This window comes from Triplophysa rosa, linkage group LG22, assembly GCF_024868665.1.
Source record: "Triplophysa rosa linkage group LG22, Trosa_1v2, whole genome shotgun sequence".
In the NCBI taxonomy this organism is placed as follows: Eukaryota; Metazoa; Chordata; class Actinopteri; order Cypriniformes; family Nemacheilidae; genus Triplophysa; species Triplophysa rosa.
The window spans coordinates 8374404-8400519 of record NC_079911.1 but is presented as its reverse complement, the minus strand read 5'-3'; the positions used below and the strand labels follow the sequence as shown (position 1 = coordinate 8400519).

Genomic DNA, 26116 nt, shown 5'->3' with positions numbered 1-26116 from the left:
GCCTGGCTCATCTGAAGTTTGACAATGAACATCAAGATGATTCAGAAAAGGCTTTGGAGAAAGTGCTGTGAGACCAAAATGGACTCCTGTGTTTGGAGGGAGAGAAATGCTGACTATGACCCCAAGAACACCATCCCTACAGAGAAGCACAGTGTTGGAAACATTCTGCTTTAGGGTTTTTTCTCTGCTACGGGTACAGGATGACTTCACCACATTGAGGGGCTGAGGAACGGGCCCATGTACCGTAAAATATTGGACGAGAACCTCCTCCCCTTAACTAGATCACTGAAGATGGGTCGTGGATGTGCCTTTAACATGACAAAAACCCAAAACATATTGCCAAGACAACCAAAGAGGGCTTAAGGAGAAGCACATTAAATGTCAATTTATCAAAATAAATAATCAATAATCAATTTATAACCTTTATATAAAAAATGTCTCCAGATTTTTTTTATATTCTGTCTCTATCAGTTGAAATAAACCTACCATAAAAATTTTAGATCCTTCATTTCTTTATAACCAGGCAAACTTACAAAATCAGCAGGGGATCGAATAATTATTTCCCTCACATTTTTGTAAATATTTTATTATATCTTTTCATGTGACAACACTGAAGAAATGACACTTTGTTATACAAGCTGTACACTCACTACTTTACATTGTAGCAGTGTAAATTTGCTGTCCCCTAAAAATAACTCAACACACAGCCATTAATGTCTAAACCGCTGGCAACAAAAGTGAGTACACCCCTAAGTGAAAATGCCCAAATTGGGCCCAAAGTGTCAATATTTTGTATGGCCACCATTATTTTCCAGCACTGCCTTAACCCTCTTGGGCATGGAGTTCACCAGAGCTTCACAGGTTGCCACTGGAGTCCTCTTCCACTCCTCCATGACGACATCACGGATCTGGTGGATGTTAGAGATCTTGCGCTCCTCCACCTTCCGTTTGAGGATGCCCCACAGATGCTCAATAGGGTTTAGGTCTGGAGACATGCTTGGCCAGTCCATCGCCTTTAACCTCAGCTTCTTTTGGGGTCGTTATCATGTTGGAATACTGCCCTGCGGCCCAGATGCTCTGCAGAATGCTCTGCTTCAGTATGTCACAGTACATGTTGGCATTCATGGTTCCCTCAATGAACTGTAGCTCCCCAGTGCCGGCAGCACTCATGCAGACCATGACACTCCCACCACCATGCTTGACTGTAGGCAAGACACACTTGTCTTTGTACTCCTCACCTGGTTGCCGCCACACACGCTTGACACCATCTGAACCAAATAAGTTTATCTTGGACTCATCAGACCACAGGACATGGTTCCAGTAATCCATGACCTTAGTATGCTTGTCTTCAGCAAACTGTTTGCGGGCTTTCTTGTGCATCATCTTTAGAAGAGGCTTCCTTCTGGGACGACAGACATGCAGACCAATTTGATGCAGTGTGCGGCGTATGGTCTGAGCACTGGCAGGCTGACCCCCCACCCCTTCAACCTCTGCAGCAATGCTGGCAGCACTCATACGTCTATTTCCCAAAGACAACCTCTGGATCGCTGAGCACGTGCACTCAACTTCTTTGGTCGACCATGGCGTGGCCTGTTCTGAGTGGAACCTGTCCTGTTAAACCGCTGTATGGTCTTGGCCATCGTGCTGCAGCTCAGTTTCAGGGTCTTGGCAATCTTCTTATAGCCTAAGCCATCTTTATGTAGAGCAACAATTCTTTTTTTCAGATCCTCAGAGAGTTCTTTGTCATGAGGTGCCATGTTGAACTTCCAGTGACCAGTATGAGAGATTATATACCTTGAAACCGGTATTCGGCCCATGCCTATAACTTACTGTGTAACGTTATATCAGTACATTTGTTTGAATATTGTATGATTGTTAATACAGAGTAATAATTTCAACGCTATTCTGATACTGCCACTAACCTGTTGTTTGTTCCCCATGGCTGAAAAAGCTTCCCGCGGTCGGTGGACTCTCAACGGTTTAGCTGAGAAGTCAAAAACCTGCTGGTCGAAATCGACACTAATTCGCACTGTAATCCGCACTGGATCAAAGCTTTTCTTTAGCTCAAGATGTTAGTTGATCAAACTCTTCGTCTTTTACTCTTTATTGACCACTGTTCAGCTAACGTTAACTACACTTGCATGTGTTCACTCAAGCGACCCTACTGTACGAATGTACGCTCTGCTTAGATTTTATAGTGTGACCCAGTTATGACATAAGAATGGTTTTAATCTATCCCAAGCCGTTGTTGTCATAGACACCACAGACATAATTAATACAAAAATAGCTTGAGGCTACAATCATGGCTATGAAAGCGTAGCGCTCCAGGGTAGGGTTGCATCAGCCATTCGTAAGTTCTTTCTTAAATGTGAACGTAAAGTCCACACTAAAGGCTTCATAACTACTGGCTAGTTTGTAACTCTGTACGTTATTCGGTTGCACCATTTGGTCTTAAGGCAGAATGTAGCTAGTAGTTCGTAAGCTCTCCGTAAAGTAATGCATAGTCGCATAATATGACGTTTACCTTCAACAATCCAATAGCAGTCTTTAAAGCTCCCGTGAACCGAAAGTTTACTTCTGTATTCTGACACATTTCCGAGTGAAAAGGAATTTCAAAGGAGAAAATTAGTGGGCGTGGCACTTGCGTTTTTCACTGCAAATTGATTGGATGTGTAAAACAGCTGTTGCATTGGTGTTGAAATGAAACTGGCAGCAGACTGACAGCTGAAGGGGAGGAGTTAATGGATGCTCCGGCCAAGCAGTCTAATTTACGTCATTTCAGATGGATAGTCTTTTCAGGGCGGAAGTGCATTTTCAGATTTTAACTGAAGATTATATGAGGGTACATGAATTTTAAAAAGAAAATGACCCACATCGATAAGCTATTTACTACAAACGCTGCAATATTTCATGAAAAAATAAGAATTGTCATTTTTTATTACACTGGGACGTTAATACATTACTTTTTTTCTCTTAAACACTAAAGATATTTTTAAGAATTTAGGTAAACAAACAGTTCTGGGGCACCTTTGACTACCATTTTTTTTATTAGCCTACCTCAAAAATCTAATTTGCTAAAATGTTTCTAAATATCTTCCTTTGTGTTCAACAGAAAGTTAAAGAGTGTTTGGGTGAACTATTCCTTTAACACGAGAGGCTCTCCCTTGGTTGGACGGGATCTATTTACAGATAAAGACACTGCTTGTGTGCCAGCTTCTTTTTTCTATACTCTTTATAGTTTGTGCAACTGCTGGTGTTGGCTAAGACCCAAGCAATCCTGAAACAAACATTTGACACTTAACATGCGCAACACGTCTTGAGACTGCAGCTTTGTGGTAAGGCTGGTTGAAGTCTGCAGTCAATGCAATCTAGATCGAGGCTGTTACATTTAATGCTACATATGAGAAAAGTATTTTTTCTTCTCAAGCAATAACTTTTAAAGCACAAAACCTTTGCTGGGCTAATTGTTGAGGTTGTGGATAATTGTCAAACAAATGAACAGATGAAACAAACCATGATGATGGATTTTCAAGAGCAAGCGAGATGAAAAACAGGCAAAATCACAGCCACGGGCTATTTCATAGACTCACATAAATCATTTTCCTCTGCTGTGACACTTACTTTTATTACCAAAACTGACCTTCAGCGACATGAGTGATCAATGCTGATGAATTACACATTGTTCACAGATTGCTCAAACAGCCACTGTAGAGTGTGCTTTAAACATTTGGAATGTTTTATGAAAAATGAGCACAAACTGTCATTTTTGTTCAATCAAACCAAATTAAATATAAATTTTGTCAGAATATCAGGTTTGGTGAAGGACAATAAAAGGCATTGCAGATTATCCTGCTCAAAATATATATATATATCTATGGCCACCAAAAGTTGTGTTGCAGTTAATGTAAGGGTAAAGTGAGTGTGTGTGAGAGAGAGAGAGAGAGAGAGAGAGAGAGAGAGAGAGAAAGAGGAGAGAAATAAGACGTGAAGAGACTCTGCATCAAGCTTGTGTTATTCGTTTCCTCAAGGTCACAAATGAACCAAAATAATGGAGTTATTTGGACGATGGTAAGTTTTTTTATTACTATTTGTCTTTAGACAGACAAGCTACGTTTCTTTAAATGTGTCCACAATTAGAATCAATGGAACAGATTTAGATTTAGAATAGATTTAGTTCTCCGTACTCAAATCTAACAGCATTAGGCATTGCAACATTAACAATAGTAAAAACATAATCCTATTTGTTTGGCACTTGTTGTTTCAAGCAAAAGCATTTTTTGCATCTTTAGTGAAATGAATGAGGAGCTTTATCAGGTTGGTTTAACACGATCGGCCACTCATTTGCTGTGTTTTTAATTTTTTTAGATTATTGTTGTGTTCTTAAATGTGGCATAGTGTCTGATTGATTAAATTTTCAGCGTCTGCAGTCAGGATCGGGGCAAGTTGTCACAACTTGCTTTATAGAGAAAAAACCTTATAATACTAAAGAATCTTTCTAATGTGCCACAAACACAATCTAATTTCCTGTGCAGTGATTTTCTATATTGGTTTTCAAAACCATAACGGTTTCAAATTATATGTTATATAATCATATTTGCAAGTAAACATATTTAAAGCAAAGGTCATTAAAGAGATATTTTATCCCAAAGGTTCACAGGACAATGATTTTCTATACACTTTCATGTCAGGTCACGTAAATAGTGTTTGTATTTTAACTCCCCTATTTTTGTTTCATAAATTTGGTTTTTTACTAATGTAATATACATAAATACATACATTAGTGTGTGTGCGTGCATCAATCTAGTTCTTGTAAGAGCAATGCATATTTATGGTGTGTATTTTCTTCCTGTCTCGTCAAGATTGATTTTAGGGTTTCTGCTATGTTTGTTTATAAATCTGACCAAGCTTTCTTTAATCATTTTGAAAGCTTTTTTGAAAAGACACCAAGGATTGCATTTGTCTGTTTTCTAAACAGGTGCTTTTTTCAGTCCAGCATGAGTTCTAAAGGGACAGATCACCCAAAATTAATAATTCTGTCATCATTTATTCACCCTTGTGTTGTTTAAAACACTATATGACTCTTTCTTCTGTGGAAGACCAAAGAAGACATTTGTACAATAGAAGTCAATGGGGGCCAATGTTGTTTGGTTAACCACATTGTTCATTTATATCTTCCTTCGTGTTCTGCAGAAGAAAAGCAGGCTGGGAATGACACGAGGGTGAGTAAAAAGAATTTACATATTTGTGTGAACTATCCCTTTAAAGCCTGTAGGCTGTTCATTTTTGAAACACTAAACTTCATAAAACAACAACTGATATTCATTAAGAATAACTACAATTAGTTCGTAACAGATGTAAGGAGCCACGTTTCTTCCACATTGAAACCTATACAGTATGTCTATTGTGCCTGACTGGTAATCTATTCTAATCTGCCTTTTCAGACATGTTTAAATCGACAAACTGTTATCAAAGCACTGATCAACTCAAAGCCATCACTCCAGCAATTCAAGTACATTCTGATTCAAACATGACATTTAAGAGGAACACAATCTCCACTTCATAAATCTGCATCTATAGAACCTTCACATCATGACCAACGGGCTGCTGGCAGAGGATAACATAAGTTCCACTATTTTCCCCGAAAGCTGTCCAAACTGCAGTGTGATTTCATCATTTGACATAGACATTAGTAAATCACTAGTTCTGGGCCTAGTACTGATGGTCTTTATGATATTTGGTGTGATGGGCAATATCCTGGTCATCCTCTCCGTGGCATGCCATCGCCACCTTCGCTCCATGACACACTACTTCGTCGCCAACCTGGCAGTGGCGGATCTGCTTCTCAGCTCCGTGGTGCTTCCATTCTCCGCCGCATCTGAAGCTTTGGGCTGCTGGGCATTCGGGCGTTCTCTGTGTAACGCCTGGACGGCCCTCGACGTGCTGTGTTGCACAGCCTCTATCCTAAGCCTTACTGTCATCTCTGTGGATCGCTGCGTGGCAGTGAGTTACCCGCTACATTACCCTTCCTTGGCCACTGGGCGGAGGGCACTGGCAGCGGTGGTGGCCCTCTGGGCTTTCTCAATAGCGATCTCCGTCGGCCCGCTGTTTGGATGGAGAGATCCGATGCCGGAGGACGAGTCGGTGTGTAGGGTTAATGAAGAACAGGGGTATGCCATCTTCTCAGCTGCGTGTTCCTTTTACGTGCCACTGACTGTGATTTTGGCAATGTACTGTAGGGTGTACGTGGTGGCCCGGCACAAGACTAGTTCCATGAGTAAAGGCCGAGAGACGAATGGGTTAACGAAACACGGGGTCATGCTGAGGATCCACTGTCGTAATGCTGTCAAAAAAGAAGCTGAACGATCAAGCCATGCCTTTGTGCGTCTGCTCAAGTTCTCCCGGGAGAAGAAGGCCGCCAAGACCTTAGGGATTGTGGTGGGCTGTTTTGTGCTCTGCTGGCTTCCATTTTTCCTAGTGCTGCCCATAAGTGAGTATCGACATACCGATAATGAAAGGTGAACTGAATTTGCTGAACAGATACAATAACTCCCAGTATATGAAAGCAATGCTGAAAATATTATTTTGGGCTTAAGGGGGATTTAATGGGAACACTGTTTTCAGGCACGGAAAACACATTTTGGATGTCAGGTCTTCATTTCTGTTATTTACTCTGATGCGTATTTCCCAATGACTCAGCATAGATTTATGTGAATGCCGCATTCTCATATTCCTCTGTGTGCTATTGACATTGCATATAAATGAGGTTGTTTAGAAAAAGAGAATACATAACAGAATGAATACTTTGTTTCAACCTTCATCATAGGTTGCAATAAACCAACAAATTTACCAGAGTACTGGCTTTTTGATGCCAATCGTAATTCAACAAACAAAAAACATCATGCACTTGATGACTCGCATACAAAGCAAACCCATTAGCCATTTCAGAGCATAAATCAAAAGTGTCCGAATGGCTAAAAAATATTAAGATGATAATTTTGCCTAGCCCTACTGTGTGTTTTAGGTAACCAAATTGGAAAGCTACAGTTGTGGCCAAAAGTGATGTGCGATGACAAGTATATTTGTACGTACAATGGGTCATTCCTCAATTATGGTGGCAAATGAGAGGCAGACTTTTTAAGAATTTAATTTATTTTTAATAAATGTATTGCTGTCCATAAACACACACATACATGAATACATACATAGGAAATATTGACATGTATTTATTTACCAATAATTTAAATTATATATAAATGTTTATTAATTTTGATATTTTATATTTTTCTTAAATATATGCATGTATGTGTATGTGTTTATGAATACAAAATGAATATGCGCATTACATAGATATATATTATGTAAACACAAACTTTTATTCTGGATGCGATTAATCGTTTGACAGCCCTAGTAAAATAAAAGCTTAATAGCGTTCCGATTTTTAATTGAATTTTATTCAATTATTGGTGATGACACGACCACTTATGTCTACACTTTTAAAAAAAGGTGCCTAAAAGGTTCGTCGATGCCATAGAAGAACCTTTTGGTTACATAAAGAACCTTTATCATCTGAAGAACCTTTCTGTTTCACAAAAGGTTCATTGTGGCGAAAAAAAGGTCTTTAGATTATAAAAAAGTAAGAAAGAGATGGTTCTTTAAAGAACCTTTGACAGAATGGTTCTTTGTGGAACCAAAAATGGTTCTTCTATGGCATCGCTGTGCAAAACCTTTTATGCACCTTTATTTTTAATAGTGTATGGTGTTACCAGTAAGTGGACAGAACACACTGCTGGGTTAAAATGACCCAGCATTGCTCGGTTTTCTTTATCGAACCATGGGTGGAAACAACACAGCAGTTGGGTTGAAAAATTCCAGCATTGAGTCATTTTAACCCAGCAGTGTGTTCCGTCCAATATTCACCCAGCATCGGTCAAAAACAATGCAACACTTTTAGAGTGAAGTAAAAGTCTGGCTTGTTCTAAAATGAGCAGGAAAAAAGATATACATCGACAAAATACATGAAAATGGTATGTGGTAGGCTACCTTTATTTATGGTCTTTATTCTAAAAGATTAACTTTAAAGGATTTGGGCATGGTTTCTTGGACAGGAAATAGACTTCTAGACTCCAATAAAAGTAAGAGCGGTCCAAACTGAAAACAACTTGCACTGACATATCTTCAAATACATCGGTTTGTGTTGTCTCAAAAATGCACACAAGCAATGTTTTTTTGTGAGGCATGTTTGTTAAAACTACTAAGATTTTCTATGTAAACTAAGGCCTATTCCTGGTTTAAACTAATCCCTGACCGGGAAACCGCCCCTCAGACTTCACAGTCCCAAAATTTGCGATAAGATTAAATAGGTCTGAAGGATTTTTTTTATACTTGATACTTCATTACTTCTGTTATGGATGTAACAAAGCTGTCAGAGATTTTAGCGGAATGGCGTCATCGCTCCGTGTGCATATAGGCTACCTCATAGCCTATGGGACCATTTTGAGAACAGCCTTGTGAGGTGTGTGATGGCAAATCATAACTACAATTTAGGGCTGTGACGGTGGCAGTTTTTTACCACCGCGGTGGTGCGGTGGTTGAGAAATACATATTATTTATATAAATAATATTTATATTATTATATTTGCGTGTAGCAACCACATGACGAGTGGAAGAGAAATATAGACCTTATTTAAATACTTGAAATTGTAATAATAAATTGTAAAATTGAAATATGATATCTGAAATAAATGAGGATGAAACATCCGTCAATGTTTAACGCGCAAATCCATCAGTGAAACGGCACACTACATAAAACATTTAAATAAACATCAGTAAATAATGAAAACTTAAATGATATAAGAAAACTAAATACTAAATAAAAAAGCTCTTGTTGCAGTAACTTCAGTCAGTGGCGTATTAACCCTTACAGTCCTTAACAATTCCATTTGAAACAAACTGTTTAAACCTACATTGGCTTTCCTATTCAGATTGCCATAAAAACTTTACTTTTTCCGACTCGTTGATGTGAAACTTACTTGTTGACATTGTCCAGATTAACATGTGTACAGCTGCACTAAATGCGCGTTCAGAAGATGTGCACAGGAGCGCAAATGAAAAGAAGTCTCTCCGCAACCGCAGCAAAACCTGCGCGCGCTCCGACACTAAGCAAGCGGGTCATAGCCAGTTTTGATTTTACGTATCTGTTCATTTCACAACAAGATCCATTGCAAAACCCGCAGAATAACCTGGGTTTTGCCGTGCAGGCCCGCGCTCGAACGCACCAACGGAAACGTATGCCAATAATTTCTGTCAATGTAAAATCTTTTAAATAAAACCATCCACGTGAAAGGCTACAACTAGCAATCGTTATCGCAACTCTCATATTTATTACACCTATTTGTCAGAGTGACGTGCACTACCGCCGGTGGCGTCATGGCACTTTACCACCGCGGTGGTGCGGTTGTCACGGCCACCGTCACAGCCCTATAACTACATACTTATTAATGTTGAAATACCGCACTCCAACCTTCATTTATTGGATGGGCATATAGGTGTAGCCAAAACATCAGGTGTTCTTAATGCACTGTATGTATGTGTTTCACGGTGAATAATCACTAAAAATTCTGGGTATCTCATGGCCAGTAATTAAATACCACTACTTTTAAGCCCTCAAATCCTATTAAAAGCTATACAACATAAAAAAATTACACAGAATTTATTATTCAATTTTATTTTAGCAAGTGCAAAGGACATTGAAGAGGCTTGAGTGGACATTTATCAAACATTTACAGCCGTTTTCAATGTTGGAGAATGAAGGCTTCGGGGCATTTGTAAAGACCCAGCATAAAGTAAAGTATTTTCTACAATCCATGACTGACACATATGTGAAATGATGTAAAATTAAAAAAAGAAGTAGGCTAAGTCATTCAACAGCAGAGCAAATAACATTTTTGAATATTTTTTTTAAAAATGTGAGACATTGTGGTTTGATTTCTTTTATTAGGCCTCACAGCAAAATCGCCAGTGTTAAAAAAGGTCAAATGAACACTCACAGTGTTTATATAATCCACACTTTGAGAGTGTGGATTAGAGAGGTGGAAAGAGGTACTGGAAATTTGTACTTAAGTACAAGTACGGTTACATTGCTGAAATTGTACTGAATTACAAGTAAAAGTACTGGTGTTAAAAAAGTAATCGAGTAAAAGTAAAAATTACTCTTCTCAAAAACTACTCAGAGTTACTCGTTACTTTTTAGTTGGGGTTATTTAATGAATTAAGAATAATTATTAATAATCAAATTTGGAGATTTATATAGAAAATAGCTACTTTAACAAAACACATATTTACCTTACTGATAAAGCATATAACTGGATACAACTCAGACAAAATAACCATTCAATGTGTTGTTCTGTCTGTCTATCATGAGGTCAGTTTTCCAGGTAAAACCGTTTATGCACTTCCAACACTGTTCAATCATGTGTACTAGGCCCCACAATGCAGAAATTAATAAATAAGAGCCCCAAATACTGCATGCAAACACTGCTAAATATTTTGTAACCTAAATGGCATTGGATTAGCATTAAAGGGGTCATTTTACGCGGCTAAAACGAATATTATTGTTTGCTTTAGATGTATTACAATGTGTATACACGATTTAAGGTTAAAAACGCTGTATTTTCCACATACCGCGCATGTTTGTATCTCCTCTTAGCCCCGCCTCTCTGAAACGCGAGGATATTTTACAAAGCTCATCGCTCTGAAAAGCGAGGTGTGCTATGATTGGCCAGTTCACTACTGCGTAGTGATTGGTGGAATACTGCAATTGTGTGACGGAAATGTAACGCCTCTTACCATATTTGGAACATCAGGTTTCAAAGCAATTGTGCTGACAGGTACGCCCACCTTACTTGCGTGTAGATTTGGGCGGTTTTAGTCAAATCACTCCACGAGCTGTCGTCAAGTTGTGGGGGTGTGGTTACAGGGTCTGGGTGAGCATTCGCTTCTAGATAAAATACATCTTTTGTTCCGACACTTAAATGTTTTGCAATTTCACGTGTCTAATACATGCATGGGCAACTTATAACACACAAAAGACAAAAGAAAAACACATACTTCCGGTGAATGACTCCTTTAACAGTCATATCTGTAGAGGAGCTGGCTGATCAATAGTGATGGGAAGTTCAGCTCTTTTCTACGAACCGGTTCTTTCGGACAGTTCGTTTCAATGAACCGGTTCAAAAGACCGGTTCACCGATTCTCTTATGCTCTGACGTCACTCGCCCTGACGAAACGCGTCAAGTCTAGACTCTAGTATCATCCCGACCGGCTGGGATGAAAATACACTCGGCACATTCAAATATAAACCAAAACCAGTAATCATAACTTATGTCAGTTAACACATCACGTCATGATCTGACACGTTTCTTACATACACGTTTTGCAACTAAAGCACCCAAATAGGCACAGCGAAGTTCAGCAAACTATGACATTTTAAGTCTTAAAGATAAAAAGTGAATAATTCATCTTCATCAGCATTTTACAGAAACTATATGATCCATGCATAATTCAATACGATTTATGTGTTATTAAATAAACTTACGCTTTGCCAGATTGCTCCATATATTTTAAGTCCTCGGTTCACGTGCGCTTGTAACATTAGCACAGCATCAGTTGTCCACACTGTTCTGTAGCCTCACGGTGAATCACGCATGCTCACTATTAGGGCTGCACGATATATCGAAAAATTATCGTTATCTCGATAATAGTATATGCGATATCCATATCGCAGAGAGTTGCGATAAATTCAATTTGTTTCATGTGTCAATCATTTGTGTGTTGCATGCTTAGATTGTCCAAATTGGACCAATCAGAAGGGGCATTACTATCTTTATACCCGCCAAGTAGGTGCTATTATACTATTGGTTAGATAGTTACTTGCCCGACCGGACAAGTAACTTGAAAAAAAGAACAGTGCGACATATATGTAGAATAAGAATATGTGCATTAGACAGAGCTGCGTGTTTGTCGTGGTTGTTTGTGTGTGACTATAATCAATGCGCACCGCACTGAGTCCATGCGGAATCCTGTTATTTAAATGTCATCTGGTTGTTCTGCGTGTCTGAGTGAATTATGTGCACAGTTTAACATACAACACGAGTGATGGTCGAGGATTTATCTGTGCTGCACTGTATGAGGATATGAACACATGAACTTCATCTCCAGAGTTGCTCTGAGAGTTTAGGCTTGTTCGACTTGATGCGGCGCCGCAAGATCCGACAGGCGGATGACATCAAAGTACCGCGAGAGCGATTCGAAAAACCATAAAAAGTTCTTTTTCGCATCGCTCTCGTGGTACTTTGATGTCATCCACCTGTCGGATCTTGCGGAGCCGCATTAAGTCGAACAAGCCTTTCATTTTACGAGGGTTTTAGTGTTTGAGTGAAGTTATCTGCAAACACGCGTCTTCCCAAAGACCCGTCAAAATAAAAGTCCCGTTAAATTGAACACTCAAGACGAAAAATACTGTAGTGTACTATTGAAAATTGAAGTGCCTTTGTAGTAAATTGATAAACACTGTATACTATAGTAAAGTTCAAAAACAATATAGTAGGAATTTTACTGCAGTTTACTATAGTAAATACTACAGTATCCTACAGTAATTTATGTGGACAAATATACCACTATTGTATAGTAAAAAAGGAAAAACACAGAACTTTTGTCAGTTACATCAGAAGAATATATATTACCTGTTTATTTCAGTATGATAATTACATATATATAAATAATAAAAAAGCATGTTATCGAAATGTTATATCGCAAGAAATATCGTTATCGGGTCTGAGTCGGACGTGTCCGAAAGAAGCGGCTCTTTGGTTTGTGTACTGCTGAATCGAAAGCTGTTGCAACCGGTTCGTGTCAGAAGAAGCGATTCGCGAACCGGCAACCGGTTCGACGGTTCACAAACCGGACATGTCCGACAGAAACGGTTCTCGTGACTCTAGATTCTTCTAGTCTGCAAGAGCGATTCAAGGAATCCGCTTGCTTCTCGCACATGATGATTACGTCATGTTTAGATTTATATAATCTTGTTTAGAAATTAAATAAGATGTTCATGAAAACACCATGGATTACTTATGAAACAAATAAATCTTTAGTTTATTATTTTTACAAACAATTATTTTTAACCTTTACAATAATTAACATAAAAGCACAACTGCACAAACGTTTTCTGTAATGCATTTTAAGCAACATTAATATAAAGAATATGTTTGTACAAATATTTATGACCATTAAAAAATCTGTTTTCAAATGTTTATGTTCATGTTGCAAATGTAGTTTCTTATATGTTGAACTGGTTAACAAATCGGACGTGTCCGAAAAACAGCTCTCGGTTGGTTCAGTGGTGATCCGAAAACTTTGGCAACCGATTCTTGAATCGAGAACGAGGATCGCTCTAGGCGGAGCGTTCGATAGAACACGCCACTGCACGCATGCTCACTATATCAGCTAGCTTAGCTATAACTTGAATAGCTTCTCCGCTCGTGCTTAACAGTTCAGTTCAGCGTGTAGTGTACTGTTGAATTTACTGAAAAGTCGTTGATACTGGCTGGTTTATTTTGAGTCGGATGGGTTTTCATGCATGTCAAAAGTGAGTAACTGAAGGAATTTGTGGATAAGTGCTTGTTGTAGACGCGAACCGTTTCGAACGATTAAGTCCGATTTGGTGAACCGGTTCACTAAAAAGAACCGGTTCAAATGAACGATTCGTTCGTGAACCGGCCGTCACTACTGATCAATTACTCAACCTCAAGCCATCCAAGATGTGTGTGACATTATTTCTTAGGTAGAACAATAAAGAGTTTTACCTGGAGTTGTGGTCCATGGTTTTTCATGGTTCATGTCTTTAAACGTTCAAAATACAGATAGAGGCAACATAAAAGTAATCCCTGCGGCTTCTTTCGATGTAATGACGTCTTAATTAAGCGAGTCGATCGAACTGTGCAAGAAACTGAACGTTATTTACAACATTATAACGAGTAATGCAGTTTGCGAAACTGCTTCGCATGCGTTCCCTACGCATATGTTCCCTACTCACTTATAAGGGCAGAGCACTTAGTGTAGAGACTTTGGAGAGAGATGGGCAATTTTATCTCATGATATAGCCGTTTGGATGAAACTTGGCGAACGGAGTGATACAGGAACTCAATATTTCTCCATATCTCGGACGAGCCTTCGTATTGTGTCCCTTTCCCGCAGTGACTTTCAAACCGCAGTTTGATACGCACCCTGCCTGCCGCACACGTTCGTCCTCCTCCTCCATGATTAAACTAAATTGGCGGCAGATGTCTTGAAATCTGTGTGACGCAAGTTTTCTATGCGCGATTTGAGTGGACGGGGTCACGTGACGGGACTGATTATTCTCCTTAGCCAATCACATGAAGATTAAACATATAAAGTAGCGACGACAATGTGAAGAAAAATAGCGCAGTAAAAGTACCGATACAGCACTAAAAATGTACTCAAGTAAAAGTAAAAGTACACTGTTTTTAAACTAGGCCTACTTAAAAAAGTACATTTCCTGAAAAAACTACTCAATTACAGTAATTTGAGTATTTGTAATTCATCAATAAAATAAATAAAATCAACATTAATGTATCCCAGATAGCACAATCCATCTGGTTTACGTCTATTTGACGTCTGCATTTACATCTCCAAGACATCTTAAATACATAGTTTGCTCATCTGCAATACGTCTCGGAGACGTCTGAACGTCTGTAATACGTCTGCTAAAGATCTGGAGATCTGCTGCTTAAAAACATCTGCTAAACATCTTAGAAAGAGCTGTTGTACATCCATTCTAAATCATAAACATCTTACAGACATCTTGTCTATATGATGTCTGACAACAGACATCTCTGAGACGTATTGCAGATGAGCAAATGATGTATTGTAGATGTCTTGCAGATGTAAATGCAGACGTCAAATAGACGTAAACCAGATGTATGTGTGCTATCTGGATCCAGACTCAGACTTATACGAAACACGTATAGTCATTTGATCTCTGTGTCTTGTGGTCATTTTCTAAATAGTGCTGGAGGTCTCCTTACTCAGAAAATCTTTTTCTTTCGTTTCTTTCGTATCTGTGTCCCCAAAGGCTCCATCTTTCCGTCTCATAGACCCTCAGACACTGTCTTCAAAATTACCTTCTGGCTTGGCTACTTCAACAGCTGCCTCAACCCTATCATCTACCCGTGCTTCAGCCAGGAGTTCAAGAAGGCTTTCCAGAATGTTCTACGTTGTCACTGCCTCAGCAGAACACAGAGAGTCTGGAGTCCTCCGGTGCGTTGTCAAGATGCTACGACCCTGCATGCCCCCAAACTGGTCTCACCCTTCAGCCTTCAGACTTCTGTTGACATTAATAATGCATTGCCTAAAGTTGTGGCATTGACTGAAAATGACCATAGTAAGATTAATGTGGATGACATGCAGAAACAAACACTTGCTGAAACTACAGTACCGTCTATTAAGGTTCATCAAGTCTCTATTGGCATGACGGAAGGAGAGGCTTTATAAAAGACAGGATTAAGACATAAGAATTGTTGGTGGTATTTATTTAATAAAAAACAATAAAAAGGGAACGTCAGAAATCTTTAGCAGAATGGAAAAATAAGGACTTTACAAAAGCGCCCCCTGTTGGCCAAATAACAGTTCTGTGAATCTGTGTTCATTTACAGCAGCGTCGTTGTGAACTATATCCGTTTAAATCTGTCTACATACAGTACGTTCATTTTGTTAAACTGTTCACTGATCCACACTTGTGGACAGGGCCACAAGTTGTCATTTGTGTAGTTTAAAGGCATAGTTCACCCAAAAATAAAAATTCTGTCATCTTTTATTTATCCCCATGTAGTTTAATTTTGTATATGATTCTTTTATCAGTGAAACACAAAAGAAGATACTTTGAAAAATGTCTCTGTGTTTTTTTTTGTCTGTACAATGAAAGTCAATGGCGTCCAATGTGTTTGGTTACCAACGTTCTTTAAAATATTATTTTGTGTTCTGCAGAAGAAAGTCATACAGGTTTGGAATGACACGATGGTGAATAAATGATGACAGAATTAACATTTCTTGGTGAACTATCCCTTTAAGTATTGGTATTACGTGCAGAGGGGTCCAAACATCTGAGATCATGAGTTAAAATGCTTCTGATTCTAATAAAGAAATACAAATTATACTATTATACAAACAATTTGTTATATACTGTATATTATTTATGTTATATGTTTATATTATATACATTAAAGTGAAAGTTCACCCAAAATAAGAATTCTGTCATCATTTATTCACCCTCTTGTCATTTTATACCTGTATGACTTGTAAATGATGACAGCGTTTTCATTTTTGGGTGAACTATCATTTAACAATCTAACATATTGTCTATTATTCATTACTTATTTGAATTCTTTACTGGATATGACCAGGTTTTACTTTTTATTTTTTTAAGTGATTGTGATATATACTGAAGACTCGGTATACTGTATGTTAGATTCATAAGTCAATTCAGTTATCTTTACAGATACATTGCTAGTTTTCCAAAGCAACACAAATGCCCTCATTGGCTAAAAAGACATGGATGTCAATGACATTTGCTCACTTGGCAGACGCTTTTATAAAAAGCAACTCACAAATGAGAAACACAACAAAGAGACTCATCCTGACAAGGCAAGGACAGGAAAAGGACTTCTTTATTCACTTTTCTTTTTTACATCACTATCAAGGGATTTGACACTTCAGAGCAAGCGGACATCCTCACACTGCACAGCCAATAGAATAAACACCAGCACACGACAGTTTCATTTGTGGAGTGGGGGCGGGGCAAGGGGAAAGAGAGGGGGCGGGGTTATAAATCACTGGCAATTTCAGAATTAATGATCTTTCGTTTTCCATCTGCATTTTACAGAGATCACACACCAGGAATAGAAAAACATTCAGGCTTACATTGCAAAGTGTGTGTGTATGAGAGAGAGAGAGTGCGTGTGTGTGTGTGTTTGTTGTTAGTGCCAACAGCTGCTCTGAGATCAGTGGGAGTGTTTAAGGCATGTTTATTTGAACTCTTGCATATGTTTATAATATAAACCAATAGCATTTTCAACAGGGTGTCTCGGCGGGCAAATGATGTGTAACTCGCATATGACAGTTCTGTTCTCAAGTTATACTGTATTTCCACACCAACTTTACTTAGCAATGAGGTTACTTTCTTATCTGGTTTGCAAATTGTGTACATTTTAATATTGTGTTAAACAAGAAAAAATGCAGGTAGGGTATATGAAAACATTTCCTATTATCTAAAAATCCCGAGTAACTTTAACTTGCCTTAAAGGGATAGTTCACCCAAAAATGAAAATTCTGTCATCATTTACTCGCCCTTGAGTTGTTCCAAATCTGAAGAAATGTCTTTGTTCTGATGAACACAGAGAAAAATATTTGGAACAGTTCTTGGCCACCATATAGGAAAAACTGCTTTCTGATTCTCTTTGAACACAAAAGAAGATATTTTGAAGAATGTAGAAAAGCAAACAGTTTGTCTATCATTGTCATTTTTCCTACTATGGTAGTCAATGGGGTCCAAGAACTGTTTGGTTACAAGCATTCTTCCAAATATCTTTCTCTGTGATCATCAAAACAAAGAAATGAATACAGACAACTCGTGGGTGAGTAAATGACACAATTGTTATTTTTAGGTGAACTGTTCCTTTAAGGATGTTTTCGAAACAAATAAAGATTTTTTGGCAGCATCACACTTTAAAAAGTTTTTGTTGTTTTAAAAACACCATGCCCAGAAGGGTTGCTAGGGGGCAAGCTTCCGCTTTGTAATGTGTTGCCAAGACAAATAAATAGTCAGATCCTGTTGTCCCACAGAGCCAGTAGTCATAGTAACAGTGGAAAAGCAATGAAGTCAGGAAGAACAAGACAAGAAACACACAGGAGGTGATAACAAGCAGAAATATACTGTATGAGTTGACTTTCCACACTGTTCATTTTTTTTCAAATTCGGCATCGGCCCCTTTTACAGCCTCTGTGAACAAGAATACATCATTGTAACCTTGCGTCACCCTTTGTGCACATTCCAACAACCAGCCATCACACAAACACGGTCTCACGCTTAGACAATTCAACTTCTCGGACTTGCTTTAGTTGTTAGCAAATAAAGATTGACTAACTTACATTTAGATCTTGTAGTTTTGGTAATATCTCACTACACACCAAGTAGGCAGCATCTTTTAAGCAGCCATGAATTTCTAAGATTTAAAGGAATAGTTTTCCAACAAAACAAAACAAAAAAACATGTACCTTCGTGTCTTTCACAACCAGTAGGAAGTGGAAGACAATAGGAGGAAATTGTAACACAATGTCCGAACAAATCTTCCATACAATGAGAGTGAATTTCTGTGGTCAATAACTGGAATGTTAGTGTTTTACTCACAGAACACTTCAAAAGATTTGGGTTATGTCGCACAAGTCATGTGAACTACTTTTATGATGATTTGTTTAGTTTGAGGTGCTTGACATCACCCATTCCCCATCCACTTTCATTACAGTAGAGAGCAGTGTAAACATTTCTAAACATTTCTCCTTTTGTGCCCCGCAGAAGACATATTCTCATACAGGTTTGGAATGACGTAAGGCTAAGTAAATGCTGACAGCTGACTGTTTTGAGGGTGAACGATCCCTTTAAGAGCAAAGATCAGTGCTCGAGAACTATGCGAGCTTGCAGAATATGTGTATGAATGTGTGTAGTATTGAGTCACAGAGGAAAAGACAAGCAATGGAGAATGATGCTACAGGCCAAGACTTTGCCGCGGATGTGCAAAGGAAAAGAAAACAGCTGGAGGATGGCTTTACAAAATGAAAACCAGACCGAACCTAAAGGAAATGAAAAACAAGCAAGGGGTGAGAGCGTCGGTCTGCTACCGCTAATCTTTCAAGGAAGGCACATCAAAACCAGTTAAAGCCTTTTATGACTACTTTTTACTTTCTACGATGCGTTCGTTGTCTGGCGTGAAAATACTCGATAGCACCAGCCAGAAAAGGTGGATCGTGGTTAGCTATTAAAGATTATACATAGCTAGCCTAGCAGGACAATGCATAGCCCTTCTTGCTGTCAGGGGACGACTGTTGTATCTTTAGAGCAAATGAAAAGAAAATGTCACAAACGGTGCTAGAGAAAAAGGCATTTGTTGAAAATCTCATTGATGTACCTCTATTTTATTTTTCTGATATGACAGTATGTAGCATTCATTACGGTACTAAAACAGACGTTAAAAACAAGGACGTAGCGAGTCTTGCGAGAGTACTACGAAAAGGAGTCAAGGGACAAATCTGGCACCTTTGTATCGGTTAACCGGCTATTTAACAGCCTTTTGAGGTTTTTTTAACAAAAGACATGAACAAGCTTATGCAAGAGTACTCAAAACATACATCTCAGGCACAGCTTGAAGTTAAAGATACAAAAAGACACACAGCTTCTATCAGCTTAGCACATTTGTTGACAGCATAAATACTTAATACTGTAAAATGTTCGAGTACAGGACTCTTATGGCATACTCATAATGTACAGCAACAAGGTTATTGGCTCAAAATTCAAGTCAGTGTCATCTTTCATGCTAGTGATGGAACACCAAGAAAGAGTTCTTCATCAATCTCATACCTGAACTCATTGAGTTTTGCAGTTTTGGAATGCACCTGCTGCTCATCCCTTACGAAAATGAACCGTGGTTCGGTTAAACACCAAAAAAACATAGTTACTGTAGTAAAACCTTGGTTACCACAAAATAACCATGGTTATAATGCACCGATACAAGGATAAATTAATATTCGTAAACTTTCTGAATGTTATTAATTAATTTATTGATTATTAATATTGAACATTAATATATATACAGAGCACTATTCATTGCATTTTCCTGTCATCTTTTCATTGACAGGATATATCGGCCCTGATCATCGGCTGTTTTTAAACGATCGTCCGATAGCATGAAAAATGACTTTTATCAACCGATACCGATTACTGGCCGATATATCGGTGCATCTCTTGTTTTGATTCAAAGTAGTAATAGTTGGCAATACACTTTTACTAAAACAAACCATGGTTAATTTTTGTAAGGGATGCTTGCAATTGACTCCCAGAGAATATCCTGACAGCGGCTAAACCGTTTACAATTTATTCACAGCCAAATGTAGCCTTCATTTCTTGCTGATTCTTAACCTTTACATATTAAAGTAAAGAAGTTAAAAACTAAGATATGAAATGAAAGGAACTATAATCACTTGCAGCCGACTCTTTTTTCCAATTTTGCTAAGCCTGTCTTTGTTAATTGAACATCTCTGTTTGTAAAACAACACGTTTTTAATTACCGAGGCTTGTGGGTTAATCATAGGGAAAGCTTTCTTTTACTCTCTGAGTACAGAAATGATCGCATTAAATGCCATGAAAAGGCAATGGTCAGATGTTCATTATTGGTCTTGGGTAAAAAAGACATTCCTAATAAGACATTTCTATGTTAATATAGCGACAAATGTTGAAATTCTCGGTGTGATCGAGCACGGCACTCTAACCCTTGCCTTGTTAATAAGTATTTATGATAAACAACAGCTTGATCCCTCGAACGCAAATAAAGTTAAATACAAAAATAATAACATGACTCATGGTGGGTAGAAAGTACAGTATAAAAATCATACAATCAGAAGTGCTCAAATGTGAATGTTACATTGTTTCGTCTTTCTTCGAATGAGGCAAATACTTTTTTCTCTAGATGTCTCCTTTAGGAAGTGGTGTAGGGTTGGGGAAAGGTGGGATGGGGTGAAAGGTAAGGGGTTGGGCGCCTGGGAAGCGGAGAATCATCGCCCTAAACAGGGTTTGTCTCTCGATAGGACAGTGGTCTTAGCAAACACCTCAGACATTTACAGACATCCCTCCCCCCAAACCCCTGTTCTCCGGTCGGCTGAAGGGAGGTCTAGCCCAGGCTGGTGATGTTGGCCCTGCCACCAGGGGGTGCAACGATACGCTGGGTGTTGCGCCGAGGGATGTTGTCGTCAGCCTGAGCACCTGAAATGAGATGAATAAAACATCAGCCATCTATAAATAAATTATTTGGCTCTTTTTTTTGTAATTCTTATAGTACTTACCAGAAAGGCTAAAGCCAGACTGGTGCAGGTTGCGGACGGGTTGAGCAGCTTGTTTGGCAGGAGAGGTCTTGGCAGAGGATGCGGGGGTCAAAGCCTTGGGCATAACAGAGACTTCGCAGACAGGCCCATCGTAAAGACCTCGTGGGACGCCTCTCAATTCAGCGAGCTGAAGAACAATGGGGCATGATTATGTTAAACACTTCTTTTAAACAAAATTATAGTTTTAATATTTTTTAGGTACTTATACCTATGTATAACTAAATAGGAAGAGAGCAGTATAGGCTAGGTGCAAAAACAATATATAAATGGTATATTGTAAGTATACTATATACTATAACTATTAGTGCTGTTACACTTGAAGTACACTTAAATTATACTTTTATAAACTAAAAAGTGGGCCAATTTAGTTTGAAGTTGTACTGAAATACTACACTTACACAAGTACACTTACAAGTTTACTACTAGTCCATTGATATTAATTTGCTTACTAAATAAAATATAGTTTGAAATATACTGGAACTTAAGTATACTTAAAGTGATAGTTCACCCAAAAATGAAAATTCTGTCATTATTTACACATCCTCTTGTCATTTCAAACCTGTATGACTTTCTTTCTTCCAAAGAACACAAAGGAAGATATTCTGAAGAATGTTGTTAACTGGCCCCCATTGACATTGGTTTGTGTCCATACATTAGAAGTCAATGGGTGCCAGTGCTGTTCGGTTACCAACTTTCTTCAAAATATCTTATTTTGTGTTCTGCGAAAGAAAATCATACAGGTTTAAAATGACAAGAGAGTGAGTAAATGATGACAGAATTTTCATTTTTAGGTGACCTATCACTTCAACAAAGATTCATAAATGCTGAAAAACTATATTGCTCATTGTTAGTTCATGTTAGCTAATGCGTTTACCAATGTTAACAAATACAACCTTATTGTAAAGTGTTACCGTAAACACTAACATAATACACTTTCAATAGTCTTTCAAACGCTGACAAAACTAATATTGGCAAATGTCGATATGGTGATTGATATGGAAACCCATGGGGGTCCCATCATTGTAGACATGAAATCCAGAATAAACTTCAGTCTCACTCACCCTGCTGCGAGCCTTTATCCTCTTGTAAACGTAGTCAGGGAAGGGCTTACGGGTCACATAACGTCCAGATCCCTCAATGGTGTGGAGGGTCCCTTCCTCCAGTACAATCTTTCCCTGGCTGATGACCACCAGGGGCGCCCCGCGCACCTCCATCCCCTCAAAGATGTTGTACTCTACTGCCTGGAGGATGACAAAAGGATCAACACAGTGAACCAAATGGCGCTGAAAATTTATGAACACTTTCGTTTTAGATGGTTATGAAACAAGATGTCATCACATGAAAAGTATGTTCTCCTGGTGGGACAGTTCCGCTGAATTACTCGATAATCGCTTCTACATACTAAAGCATCATATTCCAGTGCAAAATGTGCAAATCATTATTGATCTTCAGGCGGTTATTTAAACAATATGATTTATTGTAATATGTACAGTGCTGGGAAAAAAAGGAATGTTGAAATTTAGAGGTCAGTGAAGGAGGAAGTATATAAAAGTTAAAAGGGTGTGTGTATACGGTGAAATAAGTGTGACCACCCTTTCCAAATGCTACTGGCACTTTGCTAAAAGTAATACAGCAAGACGTAAAAACAGCATTAGCTCATTCAGGCCGATAACAAACACACACGCTTTCATTTTTCTCTACTACTTTTAGACTTACATGCATTGTGCACTTACATGTGCAAAATCTTGCAGAAAGCTATTTTTTAAATTGACTTTTTTTGTCTAAAAGTCCTTAAAACCACACAGTAAAATCGCCAGTGTTAAAAAAGGTCAAATTAACACGCACAGTGTATATATAATCCACACTCTCAAAGTGTGCATTATATAAACACTGTGGGTGTTAATTTGACCTTTTTTAACATTGGCGATTTTGCTGTGCAGGATTTACTTGAGAAGCAAAATTGCATAACATTGGTTTTAGAGACTATATATAATAAGTTATTTTTCTTAGAAGATTAGCAAATTGATTGTTTATATTTATACATTTATATATATTTTTGTAATTTCTACACAGACCACTAGGCATACAAAGTGCAAATACATTAGAATTTATGATGTGTGACTAAAAAGATATGTTAAAGTGATAGTTCACCCAAAAAGGTAATTTCTGTCATCATTTACTCACCCTCTTGTCATTTCAAACTTGTTTAACTTTCTTTCGCAGAACACAAAATAAGATATTTTGAAGAAAGTTGGTAACCGAACAGCACTGGACCCTATTCGCTTCTATTGTTTGGACACAAAACCAATGCAAGTGAATGGGGTCCAGTTAACAACATGTTTCAAAATATCTTCTTTTGTGTTCTGCGTAAGAAAAAAAGTCATACAGGTTTGAAATGACAAAAGGGTGAGTATTTATTGTCCATAATGGGATTGTTGGATTTTGTTTCATATCAGCATTTCTTCCAGCTGAAAAGGTCACGCCGTGACGAATCGATCTTCTTTAGATCACACATCTTCAAGTGATACGGATTCACAGGTCAGAGTTCACCAAACTTAACTTTTGGAATGCAACGAAACTCTTTTTTTCCGCATGAGCTTGCGTTCCCATCTGCTGCATCCATATGCGTATGAATGGAAGTCAATGGAACGAAGTCTAGTGTGACCGCGGCATAAATCTAACTAAAAAATACAAAAAAACGCGTTGCCAATAGGACATAAAATATCTTGAAAGCTAATGCACGGCCTCTTGTACACACAGAAATAGCCAAACATGTTCCAAAGCATCCAAACCAGACGGGAAACGTCAAATTACCCCAGAAGAGCCGAGAATGACATCACTCTCATGAGAAACACGTCTACGCCCACGATCTGATCGGCACAACACAGAGCTAATGTTCTATGGCTGGAGCTGCAAACCACTGCCATAAAACACACGTCTGGCCACTGGTGTATTACATTTTTATAGTATCAATGCAGTTCTCGCATGCTTTTGGTATGAAGCGCGTCGTTAGCGCTCTAACCTGAAATAACATTAGTATAACATACTGTTTTCATTTTATCGTAATGCATTTCATATTTGCGTAAAACAGGATATTAATAACAAGCATTGTTTTTGTTCGAATAATATGCAGTGATGAACCGTGCACATGCATAATGGCCACAAGGCCGGATTTACTCAAATCTTGCAGCAGCGCAAATGTCTCTTTTGGCGTAAAAAACTACTGTGGGTATTTACTAAACACGCAGTTAAAATTAGTGCTGAAAATGCGTGGACAGCTGTTTTTGCAACTGATCTTATTGTATATGCATTTGTAGGAGTAACCTCTTCAGACGCAAACTTTATGGGAGTAAAGTATTTAAATGAATCACGTGACACGATTTACTAAGGTTTGCGCTCGTCATTGTTCTGGTATTTGCGGCTTTATTTAACACCCAAAAAGCATGTTTTAAACCCTGCGCTACTGCTCTTGGTAGATTGCGTTGATCATTATGGGAATATTGCACCTGTGTTTTTTAATGCGCGCCTTGTTAAAAAATGCTTTTTTTTAATTGTGCTCTCGTGCTTTTTTGCCCTGTTTAGTAAATCTGGCCCATAGAGTTTATTATGGAGGTAAACAGGAAGTTCTATGTTCATTTTGTTACCAATGCGTTTGCTGACAACACAACTCACCAGATTGTGACTCTTCGCTGAGATGATCTTTGTGACGTCGGGATCCCAGAGCACCAGATCGGCATCTGAGCCCACGGCGATGCGACCTTTGCGCGGGTACAGGTTAAAGATCTTGGCAGCGTTGGTGCTGGTAACAGCTACGAACTGATTCTCGTCCATTTTTCCAGTAACCTACGACCAAAGTGAGGATACGCCTCTAGTGTCACATCCATGTGTATTTGCTTTCCTATTCAGCTGAAAACATTCAGACTCACACTACTACAGACTAAGTTGTTTATATAATTGCGGGAAGAGCAGATACTGTAAACAAGATCACACTGGCGGATTAAATGTTCTCAAACATGTTTACACATCATCCGATTAGGATTTCGGTCTCACCACACATTTGTCCCAGATGATAGACATTCTTTCCTCGGTGCCGTTGGTCCCTTCGGGAATGAGGGTGAAGTCATCTTTACCCACAGCTCTCTGAGCGGTATTAAAGGTACAGTGAGCGCTTCCTGTGACCTGCAGGTCTCCACTGAAGCGTGCGGGTGAGAAGAGACAATACGTTAGGATGACAAATTTGTCTGATCAAATCATTTAAATTTGATCCATTTAGTGTGCCTTATAATTCTCTTTATGTGGACCATTGCAAGGGTGTTGCTATGTGGTTGCTATGGTGCTCTGAACATTTTTTTACTCGTATTATCATCCGCTAGACGAAAACCTATGAGGGCTCATACCATGACAACAGTGAGTTTAGGTAGTCTGGCGTGGTCGGATCCGGACTCAAGGGTGGAGACGTGACGTAGGCGGCGGCCTTGGCCCAGTTCTTGCTCCAGTAGTGAGAGCCGTCCGTCCCGACACTGGCTGTGATTGGCTCTCCATACACTACGGTGCCTAAATGGTTGAATGATACTGAATTAGCAACAGCACATATAATTTCACTGTAATTCCCTTGCCTAATTTTAGGGCCGGACCACTATGATGTCATTTCTTTTTGTCTAGCCAAGAACAGCTGAATCATAGCATGCTGTGTGTGTTATTTATTTTTTGCTGGACTGCAGTCATTCTTGCTCATAAAACCTGCTTCGGCGTCCAGTCTTATAAAACCTCATTTTAATGGCATGAAGAAAGTGGGATTAGCTAAAACCACTTCACAATGTTCTGTCCATTTACATGTTTTGAATGTTGAATGTTTCTATGAAAGTGATTTTAAAGGGACAGCTCACCCAAAAATAAA

At 38.6% G+C, this 26116-nt stretch overlaps 2 protein-coding genes across 6 annotated transcripts in view; one reads left to right on the top strand and one right to left on the bottom strand.

The window, feature by feature from the left end:
• The first annotated feature begins 3955 nt into the window (after window positions 1-3955).
• adra1ab (adrenoceptor alpha 1Ab) lies at window positions 3956-16844 on the top strand. Of its 2 annotated transcripts, XM_057320561.1 has the most exons (4): window positions 3978-4068; window positions 5191-5219; window positions 5442-6487; window positions 15149-16844. In XM_057320561.1, exons 3-4 carry the CDS (start codon window positions 5590-5592, stop codon window positions 15565-15567), a joined length of 1317 nt encoding a protein of 438 aa, XP_057176544.1. In that variant the 5' UTR covers window positions 3978-4068; window positions 5191-5219; window positions 5442-5589; the 3' UTR covers window positions 15568-16844. The 2 variants fall into 2 exon arrangements, with proteins under 2 accessions (XP_057176543.1, XP_057176544.1); XM_057320560.1 differs by lacking the exon at window positions 5191-5219 and having other exon boundaries at window positions 3956-4068.
• dpysl2b (dihydropyrimidinase like 2b) overlaps window positions 16722-26116 on the bottom strand; it is a 27955-nt gene continuing 18560 nt past the window's right edge. For all 4 annotated transcript variants that reach the window (XM_057320557.1, XM_057320555.1, XM_057320556.1 and 1 more), the window contains 6 exons: window positions 25617-25773; window positions 25270-25411; window positions 24892-25062; window positions 22281-22460; window positions 21181-21346; window positions 16722-21100 (listed from right to left, as the gene is read on the bottom strand). In XM_057320557.1, the coding sequence (XP_057176540.1) occupies window positions 21009-21100; window positions 21181-21346; window positions 22281-22460; window positions 24892-25062; window positions 25270-25411; window positions 25617-25773 (908 nt within the window). In that variant the 3' untranslated portion in view covers window positions 16722-21008. The remainder of the gene's footprint in view (window positions 21101-21180; window positions 21347-22280; window positions 22461-24891; window positions 25063-25269; window positions 25412-25616; window positions 25774-26116) is intronic.

Bases quoted from the DNA above. Each gene is read 5' to 3' on its own strand.
- adra1ab (XM_057320560.1), top strand. From the start codon at position 5,590: ATGACCAACGGGCTGCTGGCAGAGGATAACATAAGTTCCACTATTTTC. The intron at 6,488-15,148 runs GTGAGTATCGAC...GTGTCCCCAAAG, and splicing joins TTTCCTAGTGCTGCCCATAA to GCTCCATCTTTCCGTCTCAT.